The sequence below is a fragment of the Anomaloglossus baeobatrachus genome, chromosome 12 (genome assembly GCF_048569485.1).
Source record: "Anomaloglossus baeobatrachus isolate aAnoBae1 chromosome 12, aAnoBae1.hap1, whole genome shotgun sequence".
NCBI classification, from domain to species: domain Eukaryota; kingdom Metazoa; phylum Chordata; class Amphibia; order Anura; family Aromobatidae; genus Anomaloglossus; species Anomaloglossus baeobatrachus.
The window spans coordinates 87,468,135-87,487,465 of NC_134364.1; the positions used below are offsets into that span (position 1 = coordinate 87,468,135).

A 19,331-nucleotide genomic window follows, 5' to 3' on the forward strand; every position below is an offset into this window, starting at 1 on the left:
TGTTGTCTTATCGTAGGGGGGCAGCAGTGGTGGTGAAGCGGGGTCACAGGAGGCAGAGATTGTGCTGGCAGCCGCGGCGGGTTAGTAGCGTCATCCGCAGCGGGTCCGTGGCGTCAGGCGTGGCGTCGTCCGTGGTGGGAGCCGCGGCGGGTCCGTGGTGGGAGCCGCAGCGGGTCCGTGGTGGGAGCCGCGGCGGGTCCGTGGCGGCGGGTGACAGGTGGAGCAGGCCTGTGAAGTAAGTGTCTCAGTGTGTCCGCGGTCCCGCTTCAAATGATGGCGCCTGGAGCGGCGCATGCGCAGATGCAGCGCTCATCCAAGGGCTCCATTTGCGCATGCGCTGACTCCTGGAGCGGCGCGTGCGCAGATGGAGCTCTCATCTAAGAGCTCCATCTGTGCACGCGCTGACTCCCGTCGACATCATTTGAAACTGGGACCGCGGACACACTGGGACACCTGCCACACAGCCGCCCGGCCGAAGCACACACGCACCGAGTGACAGCGAGCAGGCCGCCCGCCCGCCCAGAGAGGCAGGCACCACCGACAGGAACTCGGCTGCCCACCCGCACGCACGCACGTACAGAGAGGCAGCCGGCACTAACGAGCACCCACATTTTTGGGAGGAAAAGTGCATCTTATAATCCGAAAAATACGGTAAATTTATCAGTGTATATATGCAGTGTGAGAACATGATCAATTTTTTCTCATGGTACACATGTTGTCTAATACGTCATGTCATGGGAATCAGCTACCATTGATGGGTGGGAAAGTTTACTTTCTATCACACCCCTACTGCTCTAATTGGTGCATATGGTAGTTCATAGGGACCTGGTTCATTGTTCTGAGATACTATATAAACTGGTCGCATGATATAATAAAGCAAAAGTCATCAGTACACCACAAAGCTAGCTTGTGTGCTGGTAAGATTTCCCAAGCACTCATAAACCAAATCTTATTAATTTGGAGTTGAAATGGCATAGAAGGCTTGTATTTCGCTCACAAACATGGCACCCAAAAAGGGACACAGATACGCATTATACCATCTGGATCACGAGAGAGAACGGACCCTGTAGAAAAAGTAATGCTAAAATGCTAAAGTATTTCCATTCCGGGTGAGTTATTTTGTATGAAATAGTTTGGTCCAAGAACAGAGAAAGTTAACTGTGTGCATGTGATGTGATCAGTGTGTATGTGTGGATTTAGCATTGTACTAGGGTTTGATTGTAACATTGGTGGATTGTATTGATGATTAATGGTGCTGCCTCCTATAGTAGAAAGAAAACCCATTAGGTTCCAAATTCCAGATGTGGAATTTGATGGTATTCGTCTGATAAAATGGTCAGGCAGGGAGTGATAGAGAGACCATACCGAAAGGTAGGAGTCCCAGCTGGTTTTGTCCCTCTGGTCGGCGTCCCTGTCATATAGCGACAGAAGATGGGTAATCTGTACACTAAAGAATACACATTACACAGTACATTAAAGAATACATAGGGCTGTTGTTGAAGTATTGAGGACAAAGGATGCTGAAAAAATGTGAACAAATTACATGTTGTATGAATGTTTTGACAATTCACCAGTATAGTGGATTTGTGCAATATGTATAGTACAGAATCTATGATGGAGATTATTGTTTAAATTGTGGACTGATCAAACCTAAGCTCAAGTTCTAAAATGCTCTTATCATTGATTCTTCTAACAAAAGAGTAGCTGGAGCAGACAAACACAGGCACCACTGCCCCCACATCTGTCCATCTGTAGGGGCTGGGCAGCTTTAGAGTGCTAAATGAATAAGTAATTATGATAGGTTTTCAATGTTGAACTAGTTTTTTGCTACTTCAGAGATTTCTGGAATTCGTTCAGCTTGGTGACTCTAAAGGAAGTTTCTAAATTCAAAGAAGGGAAATCCAGCGCAGGTCCAGTAAAATAATCCACTTCATTTAATTTTTTTTTTTTTCATAAAATCCAGCATATACAGCTCATGATAAGGATCAGTGGGAACTACGCGTTTCGACGCTAAGGGCCGCTTTACACGCTGCAACATTGCTAGCAATTGCTAGCGATGTCGTGCGCGATAGCACCTGCCCCCGTCGTACGGCCGATATGTGGTGATCGCTGCCGTAGCAAACATTATCGCTACGGCAGCATCACACGCACATACCGGTTCAGCGACGTCGCTGTGACTGCTGAACAATCCCTCCCTCAAGGGGGAGGTGCGTTCGGCATCACCGCGACGTCACTAAGCGGCCGGCCAATAGAAGCAGAGGGGCGGAGATGAGCGGGACATAACATCCCGCCCACCTCCTTCCTTCCTCATTGCCGGCGGACGCAGGTAAGGTGAGGTTCCTTGTTCCTGTGGTGTCACACATAGCGATGTGTGCTGCTGCAGGAACGACGAACATCGTACCTGCAGCTGCAACGATAATTGTAAATGGACCCCCATGTCACCGATTAGCGATTTTGAATGTTTTTGCAACAATTCAAAATAGCTCATAGGTGTCACACGCAACGATTTCGCTAACGCGGCCGGATGTGCGTCACAAATTCTGTGACCCCCCCAACGACATCGCTTTAGCAATGTCGTAGCGTGTAAAGCGGCTCTTAGTCTTAATCATGTCAGAACATGATTAAGACTTAGCTGTATATGCTGGATTTTATGAAAATATTTAAATTAAGTGGATTATTTTACTGGACCTGCACTGGATTTACCTTCTTCTATTACCTGTTAGCTAGACCATTCCGTGAAGAGGACGATACTTACCAGCATACAGCTGACCGGTGAGCTGGATTCTCTCTTTCTGCTTTCTAAATTCAAAATCTCTCTGTAATTTTGAATCACTGAATGGTGGACCCTTTGTTGTATGCTACATACGAATTATGCATACATGTGTTTTCTAAAATAGCACATAGCTGCATTGTAAATAAAGACACTCCCAGCATCCACCCAGTTTAGCCAGGCCCCCCTAAATGGCTCTTTATTTCAAGATTTTAATGCCACCCACTATATACTTTTTTGGCAGACGTTAAGATATTAAATCTTTCCTTACTTTAACAACTAAAACTTTAAAAAGTATATTTGTTTAGACATCCAACAAATACATGTCAGATATAATTGTACAGGTTTAGTACCTTAAGGAAACTGTAAATGAGAAAGATGTGACTGCACATATTAATAATAAGTAGATATGGGACTATATGCAGATTTGAGACTTTGGGATTAGTACTTTTAAGTCCTGCAAATCAGATCTGAAAAAATAATCCAAAAATCTTAAATTACCTACCACAGAGACATGAGCAGATAGAAGATATTGTATCCTTTTGTAAAAGAATTGGATAGGTCTGAGAGGTTTAACAGTTTATGTGAAGGGGGAAAAAAGGGGAGAAGAAGCAGGAATTGTTTCAAACTTGAACAAAGAGGGCTAAGTTTTGCTTTGAGTTACTAGAAAGAGCAAAGGGGGAGAAAAGGACGGGAGAGCGATCCCTCCAATTTCAGGGTCTTCTTGTATGTTCAAGTGGAAGATTTAAGATACTGGCAAAAGTAATTAGCAATACAGATACATCTCAAATTAAAATGTCATTAAAAAGTTAATTTATTTCTGTAATTTAATACAAAAAGGAAAACGCATATATTATATAGCGTCATTACACACAGAGGGATCTATTCCTATATATTATAGAGTCATTACACACAGAGGGATCTATTCCTATATATTATATAGAGTCATTATACACAGAGGAATCTATTCCTATATATTATATAGCGTCATTACACACAGAGGGATCTATTCCTATATATTATATAGAGTCATTACACACAGAGGGATCTATTCCTATATATTATATAGTCATTACACACAGAGGGATCTATTCCTATATATTATATAGAGTCATTACACACAGAGGGATCTATTCCTATATATTATATAGTCATTACACACAGAGGGATCTATTCCTATATATTATATAGAGTCATTACACACAGAGGGATCTATTCCTATATATTATATAAAGTAATTACACACAGAGGGATCTATTCCTATATATTATATAGAGTCATTACACACAGAGGGATCTATTCCTATATATTATATAGAGTCATTACACACAGAGGGATCTATTCCTATATATTATTTAGAGTCATTACACACAGAGGGATCTATTCCTATATATTATATAGAGTCATTACACACAGAGGGATCTATTCCTATATATTATTTAGAGTCATTACACACAGAGGGATCTATTCCTATATATTATATAGTCATTACACACAGACGGATCTATTCCTATATATTATATAGTCATTACACACAAAGGGATCTATTCCTATATATTATATAGAGTCATTACACACAGAGGGATCTATTCCTATATATTATATAGAGTCATTACACACAGAGGGATCTATTCCTATATATTATATAGTCATTACACAGAGGGATCTATTCCTATATATATTATATAGAGTCATTACACACAGAGGGATCTATTCCTATATATTATATAGAGTCATTACACACAGAGGGATCTATTCCTATATATTATATAGAGTCATTACACACAAAGGGATCTATTCCTATATATTATATAGAGTCATTACACACAGAGGGATCTATTCCTATATATTATATAGTCATTACACAGAGTGATCTATTCGTATATATTATATAGAGTCATTACACACAGAGGGATCTATTCCTATATATTATATAGAGTCATTACACACAGAGGGATCTATTCCTATATATTATATACTCCTTACACACAGAGGGATCTATTCCTATGTATTATATAGAGTCATTACACACAGAGGGATGTATTTCAAGTGTTTATTTCTGTTAATGTTGATGATTATGGCTTATAGCCAATGAAAACCCAAAAGTTATTATCTCAGAAAATTAGAATATTCAGCTGGACTTTAGATAAAGTTTGGATAGGGACTCGGACATAATCTGAATCCCAATCGAAGTCACTGATTGGGCAATTTGGGTCTTTACATTTGTTTTTGGGGTGCACACTACAACCAATAACACTGCTGACACCCCTAGTGCAAGGCATTCAAAAACTGTAAGCGGTTCCCACTGGGGAGACCACCAAGTAGACTCAAGCACAGCAATGCTTACTTGAGTGATCAGCAAATGTAAAGCACCTGAACTGCGAACTTTAACACAGATTTTTTTTTTTAAAGTCTATGTTCGGTAAAAACATGGAACTTTACTTTTCAGTTTCACTCATCTCAGTTGTGATGGGTTTACATGTGCCATCTGATCTGTTATGAGTCATGCAATAGAAATGGTGTGTGAATATGGCCTGTCAAGTCTACCTAAGGCTATGTGCGCACAGTGCGTTTTTCGCGGCGTTTTTGCGCGTTTTTCGGGTGTGTTTTTGGCCTTAAAACTGCAGGACTTTGTTTCCCCAGCAAAGTCTATGAGTTTTCATTTTTGCTGTCCGCACACATCTGTTTTTTTTACCTGCGTTTTTGAGTTAAAAAAAAAAATGGACATGTCAGTTCTTTCCTGCGTTTTTCTGCGTTTTCCGCCCATGCAATGCATTTGAAAAACGCAGCAAAACGCAGAGATCAAAAACGCAGCAAAACGCAGCCAAAAACGCACCAAATCGCGGCAAAAACGCATGCGTTTTTTCGACGCAGGTGCGTTTTTGTGCGTTTTTAGAGGCCAAAAACGCACAAACGCAGCGTCAAAGAGACGCAGTGTGTGAACCTAGCCTAAAGGCTACTTTACATGTATCGACTTATCGTGCGATCACACCTGCCCCCATCGTTTGTGCGTTACGGGCAATTTGTTGCCCGTGTCGCACAAAGTCGTAAACCCCCGTCACACGCACTTACCTTCCAAACGACCTCGCTGTGGGCGGCGAACAACCTCTTCCTGAAGGGGGAGGGACGTTCGGCGTCACAGCGACGTCACACAGCAGCCGCCTAATAGAAGCGGAGGGGTGGAGATGAGCGGGACGTAAACATCCCGCCCACCTCCTTCCTTCTGCATTGCTGGCGGCCACAGGTAAGCTGCAGTTGATCGTTCCCGGGGTGTCACACGGAGCGATGTGTGCTGCCTCGGGAACGATGAATAACCGGAGCACAGAAGGACGTTCGATTTTTTTTTTTTTTAAAAATAAGCGATAAGGTGAGTATTTTTGCTCGTTCACAGTCGCATGTATCTGTCACACGCTACGATATGTCAAACGATGCCTGATGTGCGTCACTAACGACGTGACCCCCGACGACATATCGTTAGATATATCGTAGCGTGTAAAGCGGCCTTTAGTCATAATGGTGAAGAACATAAAATACAATAAAATCCATGCATAACACGTCCACCCACAAGTCTCTGTCCTGTACACATTTCTTTTACTCACAGTAATTCCTTTACCCCACATTCTGGACTAGACAGAGCTGCGATCAAGTCACTGAAGTGAGGACCATACAGACGGTTATTAGACAGGTCAAGTATCTTCAGGGACTTGTTATTTTTAATTCCAGAAGCCAATGGGATGCAGGAAGATTCTGGTAACTTATTATTATCCAAACTGTAAGAAGAAGAAAATAAAATATGGATGAGGTGCCAAAGTGCATTAGTATAAAATCTATAGGTTATCAATGTGGAGAGAAAATGTCCTCGGCTGTTCGTAAAATCCATAAATGTCATCACTAAAAGCCACCTCTTCCATGTGGTAGAAGTCAGGAATGCGGGAAGCTACAGACGTGTACTAAAAATGTTCGTATGTTCAGGTAAAATAAAAAAAAAACACAATGGTCAATAAAATTACTTGAAACAGACAAAAGTAATGTTGATTTTAAATTTACTGAATACTAAGAAATGACAATCACACTTTGCTTTTGAATTTTGGTCCTACAGAAAACAAAAAAAAAACTAACAAAACTGTCGTGGACAAAAATGATGGCTCCCTTAACTTAATATTTCGTTGCATGACTTTTTGAGGCAATCACTGCAAACAAATGATTTCTGTAACTGTCAGTGAGACTTCTGCACCTGTCCAAGGGTATTTTGGCTGCCTCCTCGTGAGCAGATGGCTCTTTGTGTCTCGAGTGTGAAGACGCCTTCTCCAGACTAGAAACCCAATTGTTTTTATCCCAGTTACAAGAAAAATTCAGCCTAAAAACTACTATATATAAATAAAGACAATATAAAATAAATAGATAATGGACATGGGGAGCAGGACATCACCCAGATGAAGAAAAAAAAAAGAACAGTTCATAAGATTAGATCAGAAAAACTATAAGTGAAAAAAATCTATTATATAGAATGAAATATATAAAAAATATCAGAATATACCATATATAATAGATCTTCAAAAATAGGCTCTTTATTACAAATAAGATACATCAGAAAATGAAATAAAAAAAAAAAATCACAAAATTAATTATTTTACATAGATTAACATAATTAATGACGGCTTGGTGAAAAAAAGTGTTAATGCAATAAATAAAGAGTATATCATATACCCAATTCATATAGAAATAAAGTGCAAATGCTATAAATATCATACAAGTGACCGAAATAAATATAACAATTACATAAGTTACCTAAAAGAACCACCAAATGATGAGATCAAACGACCTTAAATAAAGGTATCACATCTACAAACCTGACAACATGATACTGGTGTACACCTGCTGCCCTGTCACACGCCCCAACGCGCGTTTCGCAAACACTTCCTCAGGGTGTAACCTGGAGGGGAGTGCAGGAAGCCATTAAATAGTGGAGGAATTATACCAGATGGTATTTTACTCCGGACAAAGTAGCTAAAATATTCCCAAGCCAAAAACCAACATGCTGGAGAGGTTTCAATACAAAAGGTGACATTGTTCATATTTTTTGGAGCTGTCCTAGAATCAGAAGCTTATGGCAGAAAGTGTCTAAAATAATAAATCTGATAATACACTCAAAAATAAGTCTAACCCCATAATTAGCTTTCTTATCGATAGATTCGGATACAATAAACATAAAATACAGGGCCATCGTAATTCATAACCTTCTAGTTACCAAAGTCAAATTGTCGGCACGTTGGACATCCAATAAAATTCCAAAAATTTACGATCTAATAGAAAAAAATCTGAATAATATGTGCAACTGTAGTAACAGGAACATCGAGCGATTTGGAGATAAATTATAGCCTTTGGCTTTAAAAATATTTGTCTAATCATTTTCTTTCTAATCGCCTCTCCTTAGCTTTCTTTCCTCCCTTTTCACCATGATTCCAAATAGCACAAGGACCACTTTTCACCCTCCTAAAAAAGCACACTAACCAATTCCAAGTTTGAAGACACGTGATGCTATTTATGGGTCACCTGTGCTTTGGGCTTATTTATTTTAATCTTTTCTAGGAGTACCATTTTAACAACCATACCAGCGTCACCGAGCTGTTCTGCACCCCTTATCTGGTAGGGACGTCGGTTCACTCATATGTCCGACCGTCCTGTGGTGGCCGCCCTGTCCTGGGTTCATGCTGCTGTTTCCTGGGGCATGCACGCACTGCACAGGCCTCCTGGGAATGAATGTAGGGTCTGGGCGAGGTCAAGCCCCTTTTCTTAAAGGGCTAGTGTGCCCTGACCTGGAAGTGCCTCTCAGGTCAGCTGAGAGGTTTCAGGTATTCAAGGTACCTTCCCTTTAAGGCCTAGGACACACGGCGAGAAAAACGGTGCGAGTGGAATGCAATAAAAAAATCACATTTCACTTGGACCAATATTACTCTAGGGGGCAGCTCCCATGAGCGATTATTTTCTCAGCCCTAATCGGACCAAGAAAACAGTTGCAGCATGCAGCAAGTGGAATGCGATCCTGTTCCACTCGCACCCATACAAGTCTATGGGGCGAGAGAAACATTGCATTGCTCTTGCGTTACACCGGTGTAACGTGAGATCAGTGCGATTCTCGCATCAGCCGGCAACGGAGGAGATAGAGAGATAAATCCCTCCCTCCCCTCCGCAGCGCCGCCTTCCCCCCTCCGCAACTGTGATCTGATCGGACCACAGTTGCATGACACTTGGCTCCCGCTGTGCTACGAGCGTGTGCAGAGTGTCATGCGAGCACTCGCACAAATCCCCATGTGGCCTTGGCCTAAGGGAGGTGTATCAGCAACGAGTTCCTAACGTTTCTAGTTCTCAGGTCCCATTGTGCTGCTGCGGTCTTTGTGCTACGTTCTGCTGCAGATTAATCTGTGTTTCAGTGCACTGTCAGTCTGTTGCTGCAACCATCCAAAGCGGCTGGCTAGAATAATATCCACTGCTGCAAGTATCCACACCGGTCGCCCACTACGATACCCACTGCTGCAGGTGTCCCGATCGACCGCTGTTACCGCATCAATTCATCAATACCGGCCAGGCCGTATTGTATCCATGGCGCCAGCTGCAGAGGTACCGCAGATCCGCTGGGGTTGCCCTCTGCCAGCTGCTTATCAGCGTGTGTACCTGTGTGAAGACTCAGCGGCCAATCCAGTTTGCTCTGCCAGGCAAGTGAATGGTACTTTCGGTCCAGTGGACCCACTAAGGAGTACTTTGCACACTACGACATCGCAGCTGCGATGTCGGTGGGGTCAAATCGAAAGTGACGCACATCCGGCGTCGCTGTCGATATCATAGTGTGTAAAGCGTTTTTGATACGATTACCGAGCGCAAAAGCGTCGTAATCTGATCATCGGTGTAGTGTCCGACATTTTCATAATTGCGCGGCAGCGACGGTGCGATGTTGTTCCTCGTTCCCCTGCGGCAGCACACATCGCTGTGTGAGAAGCCGTAGGAGCAAGGAACATCAGCTTACCTGCGTCACCGCGGCTCACGCCGGCTATGCGGAAGGACGGAGGTGGGCGGGATGTTTACGTCCCGCTCATCTCCGCCCTTCCGCTTCTATTGGCCGCCTGCCGTGTGACATCATTGTGACGCTGCACGACCCGCCCCCTTAGGAAGGAGGCAGGTGAGTGCATGAGTGCAAGATATCGCTGCTGTGACGGGGGCGGGTACTATCCCACTCGGCATCGCAAGCATCGGCTTGCGATGTCGTAGTGTGCAAAGTACCCCTAACACCGTGCTCGCTCTACGAGCATAACAACCATCATTTTAATACAGGCCATTTTCATTAGTTTTTGGGGTTTTTTTTAGTTCCTCTGTTAAACTACAATTTACAAGCAGTGCGTGATTCAGTAAATTTAAATTGAAAATCACTTTATTTGGTTATTTCAGTGACCATTGTGGGTTTTTCTTACTTTAACAATTGGGTACCAACAGTTTGCCCAGGTCTGTATATGTTATGGCCCACTGACACCAAATCCATAATCCTGAATAATGTCCTCACGTTATGATGTATTATAGATCAGTGATTATTGCAGTACTTATAATGTTCAATAGTCATAAAGTGTTACGGGGGGGCTGTCTGATAATAACTGAAAGGAGTATCAGACAGTCAGGGTCCACCGTGCAAAGACTTTGCTGCAGACTATGGCAGAGTGCAATACCTCTGTTAACTCACAGAAGAATATAATAAGTAAGTAAAGCAATTCCTCCCTTACTTGGAGGGTGTGTGGAATGATCTCTGTTAATAATCACAGAGACAAAGGCAATGTGTGCGAAATGGCACCTACCTAGGTCCGCTCTTCTAGTGGTGCAAAAGAGACGAACAGCAGCGTAAGCCGCACAAAGCTCCTACCTGCGTTCGCTCCACTAGTGTGCGAGGACACGAACCACTAGATATGGCACCTGCCTAGGTCCGCTCTTCTAGTGGTGCAAAAGAGACGAACAGCAGCGTAAGCCGCACAAAGCTCCTACCTCTGTTCGCTCCCCTAGTGTGCGAGGATACGAACAACTGCCAGACGCAGTATAAGGAACGTTACCCTAGCGGCAACGTCCACCTACGAGTAGAATCACAAGGCCCAGCCAGACCATGTGCCTCAGGCACCTGCCTATGTCCGCTCCCCTAAGAGGTAAGGATACGGACAGCAGCCGAAGCTGTAAGGTATAAGAACGCTACCCTGCCGGTAGCGCTCACCTAGCATAGACAGAGGAATGCCTAGAGGAACGCACACAGAGCGTCTACTCATATGCATGAACCAAGAGGACTGAGCACCATGCGGCGTGTGTCAGGGTCTTATATAGACTCTGTGCCTCATCCAAGATGGAGGACACCAGAGCCAATCCGCTGCCAGAACGACAGGAGTGACGTCATGCTGGCCTATCACCGAGCAAGACGTCACAAGCACATGACCAGCGACCAATCGGCATAGAAGGTGTCAGAGACATGTGACCTCGTGTCAGCGATGATGTCACCCGCACATGTGCAATGGCTCCAAGATTGGACTTAGTCTCCGGCGCTCACACATGTGCAGTAGCAAGAAATCTGGACTTAGTCTCCAGCGCTCGCACATGTGCAGTAGCAAGAAATTTGGACTTAGTCTCCAGCGCTCGCACATGTGCAGTAGCAAGAAATCTGGACTTAGTCTCCAGCGCTCGCACATGTGCAGTAGCAAGAAATCTGGACATAGTCTCCAGTGCTCGCAGCAACCGTAACAGTACCTCCCCCTCAAGGGCCCCCCTCCCGGCGACGCAGGTAATCGGCAACTAAGTCGGGAGCATGGACAGCCTCCTCAGGCTCCCAAGAGCGATGTTCCGGGCCATAGCCCTCCCAATCTATCAAGAAGAACCTGCGCCCTCTAACCATCTTAGAACCAACTATGGCTCGTACCTCAAAGCTAGAGCGAGAGGAATCAGAGGCAGGAGAGTGCACTTCACGAGCGTGAGGTAAAATAGCCGGCTTTAGCAGTGAGACATGGAATTTGTCATGAATCCTAAGATGGACAGGTAACTTCAATTGATAGACTACAGGATTTACCTGTCGAAGAACCTCATAAGGACCCAGGAAGCGTGGAGCAAATTTGACAGAGCTCACTCTAAGTTTCACGTGTTTTGCAGAGAGCCACACAAAGTCCCCTGGAGAAAAGACAGGAGCCGGGCGACGAAACCGATCGGACACCGTCTTCATACGGTCCTTAGCTGCTTGGATCGACTCTTGAGTCCGATCCCAAACCTCTCTGGCATTAGTTGCCCAGTCGGCCACAAGAGGAGGAGGTGCAGCAGCGGGAAACGGTACTGGTACCCTAGGGTGTTGCCCATTATTGAGTACGAACGGTGTCTGCCCAGTGGCCTCAGCCAGCGAATTGTTAAGGGCAAATTCTGCCCAGGGTAGGAGGGAGGACCAGTTATCGTGGTTCTCAGCAACAAAGTGTCGAAGGTATATAATCATAGATTGATTGGTACGTTCAACCAAACCATTAGTCTCCGGATGGTATGCCGAAGAGAGATTCAACTCAATTTGCAGAAGGCTACAAAGATCTCGCCAGAAACGGGAAGTAAATTGCGGGCCTCTATCACAAATGATACGATCTGGCATCCCGTGAAGCCTAAAGACATGCTTGAGTAATAGTTTGGCTAGTACCCTGGAAGATGGGATTCTCGATAACGGTACGAGATGAACCATCCGGGAGAAATGGTCCGTAATGACCCACACAAATCTATGTCCCTGTGAACATGGAAGATCACCCACAAAGTCCATGCCTACCACCTCCCATGGTCTATCTGGCACTGGTAAAGGATGCAAGAGCCCAGCCGGTCTCTGCCGTAATGGACGGTTGCGAGCACACGAGTAGCAGGAACCGACATATCTCTTGACGTGGCTGGCTAAGTGTGGCCACCAATACCACCTCTCCAGTAACTCTCGTGTCCGCCTAATACCAAAATGCCCACCCACTTTTGAGGTGTGGGCCCATGACAGTGTATCATTCTGTCGATCAGGCGGAACAAAGGTCTTGCCCGGTGGGATTTGGTCTAACGTCACAGGGGAGAGCGTATGAAAAACCCTGGAGGGAAGGATAAGACGAGGTTCGTCAATCTCTTCCTGGGTAGAAAGCATAGAGCGAGACAGGGCGTCTGCCTTGTTATTCTTACTCCCAGACAGATAGTTGATGGAGAAGTGAAAGCGGGAGAAAAACAAGGACCAGCGGGCTTGGCGAGGATTCAGACGCTGAGCGGTTTGTAAGTACGTCAGATTCTTATGGTCTGTATAGACCTGGAAAGGATGTTTCGCTCCTTCCAGCAAGTGACGCCACTCCTCCAAGGCTAATCTCAAGGCGAGCAGTTCCCTATCCCCAATGGTATAGTTTCTCTCTGCCGGTGAAAAGGTTTTAGCAAAGAAGAAACACGGCCTTTTTCTACCTGCACCGTTCTTTTGATACAAGACCGCACCAGCACCCACTGAAGAGGCATCAACCTCTAAGAGGAAGGGCTTATTCTCATCGGGTCTTTGAAGAACGGGAGCAGTTGAAAAGTGTCTTTTTACTGCCTCAAAAGCCTGAGATGTCTCAGTAGACCAAGCTATGGGATTAGCACCTTTCTTAGTCAAGGCCACCAAAGGGGCCACCAAAGTAGAAAAATGGGGTATGAACTGCCTGTAATAATTTATGAATCCTAAGAAGCGTTGCACCGCCTTCAAGGAATGAGGTTCGGACCATTGCAGGACAGCAGAGAGCTTCGCAGGATCCATAGCCAGACCCTCTTGTGAGATAATGTAACCCAAAAAAGGCAATGAGGACTGCTCGAATACACATTTCTCGAGTTTAGCAAACAATGAGTGCTCCCTTAAACGGGAAAGGACACGAACGACATCCTGACGATGAATCTCCAGATCAGGAGAAAAAATCAGGATGTCGTCCAGATACACCACTACTGAGGATAACAGTAAATCCCTGAACACATCGTTTACGAAGTCCTGAAATACTGCGGGTGCATTACATAACCCAAAAGGCATGACGAGGTATTCATAGTGACCGTCTCGGGTGTTAAAAGCGGTCTTCCATTCGTCACCCTTTCGAATTCGTACCAAGTTATACGCACCCCGCAGATCCAACTTCGTAAAAACTTGAGCTCCTCTCAGTCTGTCAAAGAGCTCCGAAATTAAAGGTAATGGGTATTTGTTCTTTATTGTGATTGCGTTGAGACCCCTGTAATCTATGCAGGGACGCAAATCACCCTCTTTCTTCCGAACAAAGAAAAACCCAGCTCCCGCGGGAGAGACAGACTTACGAATGAACCCCTTCTCTAAACTCTCTCTTATATAGGTCGACATGGCCTCCGACTCAGGTATCGACAGGGGGTAAACCTGGGGGTATACCTTTAGGTGTAACCGAAACTGGGATAAGGTCTATGGCACAGTCATACGGCCTATGGGGTGGAAGAACCTCAGCACCCTGTTTGGAGAACACGTCAGCGAAATCCAAATAGGGTGTAGGAATGGGAGAGAGATCAGTTGATGCAACCGCAACGACCTTAGGTGGTAAGGGAAGACATCGGGACTGACATTTCGAACCCCAACTAATAATGCTGTCAGACTCCCAGTCAATGTGAGGAGCATGAGTCCGAAGCCATGGAAGACCCAGAAGGACGTCGTCTATACCCTCAGGCAAAACAAGAAAAGAAATCTCCTCTATGTGACCCTGAGACAGGGAAAGGCGCAAGGGAACTGTCCTCAATGTAATGGAGTCAGACAACATAGTTCCATTAACAACACGGACAGGAATAGGCGCCTCTAACATGATAGAGGGAATATTGTGTCCCTTTACAAATCCTGAGGACACAAAAATCCCGTCAGCTCCGGAATCCACAAAAGCCATAATAGGCCATGTATTCTCAGATAACGAGAGCTGACCTGGGATACAACACTTAGAGGGTGCAGAAGACGTCTCTAGTAACCCCCCTCTAATGGTTACTAGGCCAGGAAGTTTCCCTGACGACTAGGACACTTGTTGGCATAGTGCCCAGCCTGACGACATACGTAACATATAGGAGGACCAGACTTGCGTAGTCTGGAGGACGTATGACCTAACTCCATAGGAGTGGGAGATGTTTCAGATGCTGAGGAAGATGGTAGTGGACCCTCAACAACTGGAATAGCCCGATGCTTAGGGCGTGAGGAAGAGACCTCGAGTCTACGTTCCTTATGGCGTACATCGATCCTCGTTGCTACTGTGATCAAGTCCTCCAGAGAAGCAGGGACCTCACGAGTAGCAAGGGCATCCTTGACATAGCCTGCCAACCCTCTCCAGAAGATAGGAATCAACACCTTCTCTGGCCAATCTAGTTCTGCCACCAGAGTTCTAAAAGCAATGGCATAAGAACTAGTGGATAACGAACCCTGAGATAGATCTAACAGTCTCAGGGCCGCATCATGGGTAACCTGCGGACCCATGAATACCACCTTAAGAGCATCAAGAAAGTCTTGATGTCTCAGAGTAACCACATCAGAGCGCTCCCATAGGGGAGTCGCCCATTCTAAGGCTTTGTCCTGAAGTAAGGCGATGATAAAGCCTACTCTGGACCTCTCCGTAGAGAAGCGAGAAGAGTTGACCTCTAGGTGTATCTGACACTGACTAATGAAACCACGACATGATCTGGCATCGCCAGAATATCTGTTTGGCAGAGCAAGTCGAGGATCATGTGCAGATGTCACCATGGTCTGAGGTTTATCCTCTATACTCTTGAGCCGTGACTCAAGTACTTGTATGTAACGGTGTAACTGCTGATATTCTGCCATAACTGCCAGACCCTTGGCTCAGTCCTAATGTTACGGGGGGGCTGTCTGATAATAACTGAAAGGAGTATCAGACAGTCAGGGTCCACCGTGCAAAGACTTTGCTGCAGACTATGGCAGAGTGCAATACCTCTGTTAACTCACAGAAGAATATAATAAGTAAGTAAAGCAATTCCTCCCTTACTTGGAGGGTGTGTGGAATGATCTCTGTTAATAATCACAGAGACAAAGGCAATGTGTGCGAAATGGCACCTACCTAGGTCCGCTCTTCTAGTGGTGCAAAAGAGACGAACAGCAGCGTAAGCCGCACAAAGCTCCTACCTGCGTTCGCTCCACTAGTGTGCGAGGACACGAACCACTAGATATGGCACCTGCCTAGGTCCGCTCTTCTAGTGGTGCAAAAGAGACGAACAGCAGCGTAAGCCGCACAAAGCTCCTACCTCTGTTCGCTCCCCTAGTGTGCGAGGATACGAACAACTGCCAGACGCAGTATAAGGAACGTTACCCTAGCGGCAACGTCCACCTACGAGTAGAATCACAAGGCCCAGCCAGACCATGTGCCTCAGGCACCTGCCTATGTCCGCTCCCCTAAGAGGTAAGGATACGGACAGCAGCCGAAGCTGTAAGGTATAAGAACGCTACCCTGCCGGTAGCGCTCACCTAGCATAGACAGAGGAATGCCTAGAGGAACGCACACAGAGCGTCTACTCATATGCATGAACCAAGAGGACTGAGCACCATGCGGCGTGTGTCAGGGTCTTATATAGACTCTGTGCCTCATCCAAGATGGAGGACACCAGAGCCAATCCGCTGCCAGAACGACAGGAGTGACGTCATGCTGGCCTATCACCGAGCAAGACGTCACAAGCACATGACCAGCGACCAATCGGCATAGAAGGTGTCAGAGACATGTGACCTCGTGTCAGCGATGATGTCACCCGCACATGTGCAATGGCTCCAAGATTGGACTTAGTCTCCGGCGCTCACACATGTGCAGTAGCAAGAAATCTGGACTTAGTCTCCAGCGCTCGCACATGTGCAGTAGCAAGAAATTTGGACTTAGTCTCCAGCGCTCGCACATGTGCAGTAGCAAGAAATCTGGACATAGTCTCCAGTGCTCGCAGCAACCGTAACATAAAGCTTGACAGAAGATCTTGTTCCATTAATATTGAGTGTCTTAGCTCAAAATGGGATATTCACCATAGAAATTCAATTGATAAATATTAAAAAGTATCACAAAAGAAGAAAACATAATAGCAGTATTTTACCTCAGATTCTGGAGATTGTGTAAAGCTGGCGCAAGTCTTTTTAGTCCTGCAATGTCTAAGTAACACGAGGTTAGATCAAGTCTTTCTACATTTATGCAGGTTTTCAAGATAAAAGCTAACACTGTGCAGTCTAAAGCGGATACGCGAATATGTGAAAGATCAAAACTTGTGTGTGATTTTAATGATTCCCGCACTAGCGGCTTATTCCGGGTTTCAAACAAATAGAAGAATATATTGAGAAGACATCGCTTGCTGTCTGGAGCTTCTAGCAGTCTCTGTTTTCCTGGTATTAAGTCCTTCAGCCAAGTGATGACATCTTTGGAGGCCTGAGCTTCTTGTGGATTCATATATGTAGTAAGTATTGACCTGGTTGATTTATCTGATAGACCACACAGGAACCGGAGGAATATCTCACCGCGTCCATCAGAGAAGGATTTGGCATCTTGTAATGATTGCTTTAACTTCTCAGAATGATTGGCATAATGAACAAAGGCGGAGAAGAATTCCTGTACAGTGAGATGTAAGAAGGAATAGGTCACAGGTTCCTCCGATTCCATCAGAAAACTTGATAAAAGCTTTGACTTCTTGTCAACATGGAAAGAATCCAAATCTCGGTCATCAAAAATAATCAAGTGATTCATTACTCCATGTTCTGCCATCCACCCGATGGAGCGCAGGAGTTGCTGAGCGTCACTTTTGTGTAGGCTGTGATTGGACAGGCTGTTGGCAATAAATATGGCAAAGAGTTGTGTCACAGTTTTGGGTAATAATGTCACCAGCTGATCACTACTTGTGGACTGGAAGCTCCTGGATAACACTGTACAGATGATCCAGCAGTAGGACGGGATGTAACAGAACGTGTACAACGTCTCATTCTGCTTCACGTAAGTAAAAGCCTTTTCTGCCAGTTCAGGGTTAGAGAAGAAATTTTCAAAGTATGTCTGTCGTTCTTCTGGAAAAAATCCAATGATTTCTACTACTCGCTGGAAAACACTACAATCTATAGATGCCAGTCTGGTTGGGCGACTGGTCATCAGAACGGAACAACCGTTCAGAAGAGACTTTCTCACTAAACTGACCACAATCTGACCGCAAGGTTCGGGCTGTTTAGGATGAGAGCACAAGTGACGGGATGTGAAATCCACTGTATGAAGGCTTTCATCTAAGCCATCAAATATAAAGAGAAGTTTCTCTGGATCCTGTAAGATGTTCCCAAGTTGCGGTGCCAGATGTGGGTACTGATGAAGGATCAGAGTCTCCAGACTAATATTATCAAGTCTATTCAGTTCCCGGAATTTCAAGAAAAAGACAAAAGAGAATCTTTGATACAGATCGCCCCTCGTCCAGTCATAGACAAACTTCTGCATCATTGTGGTCTTCCCTACACCGGGCACTCCACTCACCATGACCATTTGTGGCACAAGTCTGGATTGTTGACACTGGCGGAACATTTTGTTAAGGGAAATGTGTTCCAATTCATGTTGGGTTTCTTTTATGTATTCTTCATGCTTTATCCCAGTCTGTAGGAGCTCATTCTCAGAGCGTTCCCTGAAATTATCAGTGGAGACAACGATGAGGTTCACATAACGTATTGAGAATGAAAAGCTTTCCTCTCCTTGGTTACATCCCGGAGGTCTGTTCTCGATCAGATTCTCTGTTTTGCCATATAAGTGATTCTTGTGAGTGTTCTGAAGGTCTACAGAAAAAGTGGACAAAATCGGTGAAGTTAAGCTGGAATAAATGAGTTGTACAGGATCAGTAATAAATGTTATTAGTACAGTGGGTACGGAAAGTATTCAGACACCTTTAAATTTTTCACTCTGTTTCACTGCAGCCAATTGGTAAATTCAAAAAAGTTCATTTTTTTCTCATTAATGTACACTCTGCACCCCATCCTCCATCTTGACAGAAAAAAACCCAAAAATGTAGAAATTTGTGCAAATTTATTAAACAAGAAAAACTGAAATATCACATGGTCATAAGTATTCAGACCCTTTACTCAGACACTCATATTTAAATCACATGCTGTCCATTTCCTTGTGATCCTCCTTGAGATGGTTCTACTCCCTCATTGGAGTCTAGCTGTGTTTAATTAAACTGATAGGACTTGATTTGGAAAAGCACACACCTGTCTATATAAGACCTCACAGCTCACAGTGCATGTCACACCAAATGAGAATCATGAGCATGAGCATGCCCAAGGAGCTCAGAGACAGAATTGTGTGAGGTGCAGATCTGGCCAAGATTAAAAAAGAATTTCTGCAGTACTCAAGGTCCGTAAGAGCACCGTGTCCTCCATAATTCTTAAATGAAAGAAGTTTGGGACCACCAGAACTCTTCCTAGACCTGGCCGTCCAGCCAAATTGAGTAATCCTGGGAGAAGAGCGTTGGTGAGAGAGGTAAAGAAGAACTCCAATTTCACTGTGGCTGAGCTCCAGAGATGCAGTAGGAACATGGGAGA

The 19,331-nt window shown here is 44.7% G+C and overlaps 1 protein-coding gene across 1 annotated transcript in view; it reads right to left on the bottom strand.

Moving 5' to 3' along the window:
* The window catches only part of LOC142258027 (NACHT, LRR and PYD domains-containing protein 12-like), a 130,632-nt gene that overhangs the window by 21,095 nt on the left and 90,206 nt on the right, over positions 1–19,331 (bottom strand). The window contains exons 6-7 of the mRNA XM_075330451.1: positions 16,871–18,566; positions 6,370–6,540 (exon numbers count right to left, since the gene is read on the bottom strand). Coding sequence (XP_075186566.1) covers positions 6,370–6,540; positions 16,871–18,566 — 1,867 coding nt within the window. The remainder of the gene's footprint in view (positions 1–6,369; positions 6,541–16,870; positions 18,567–19,331) is intronic.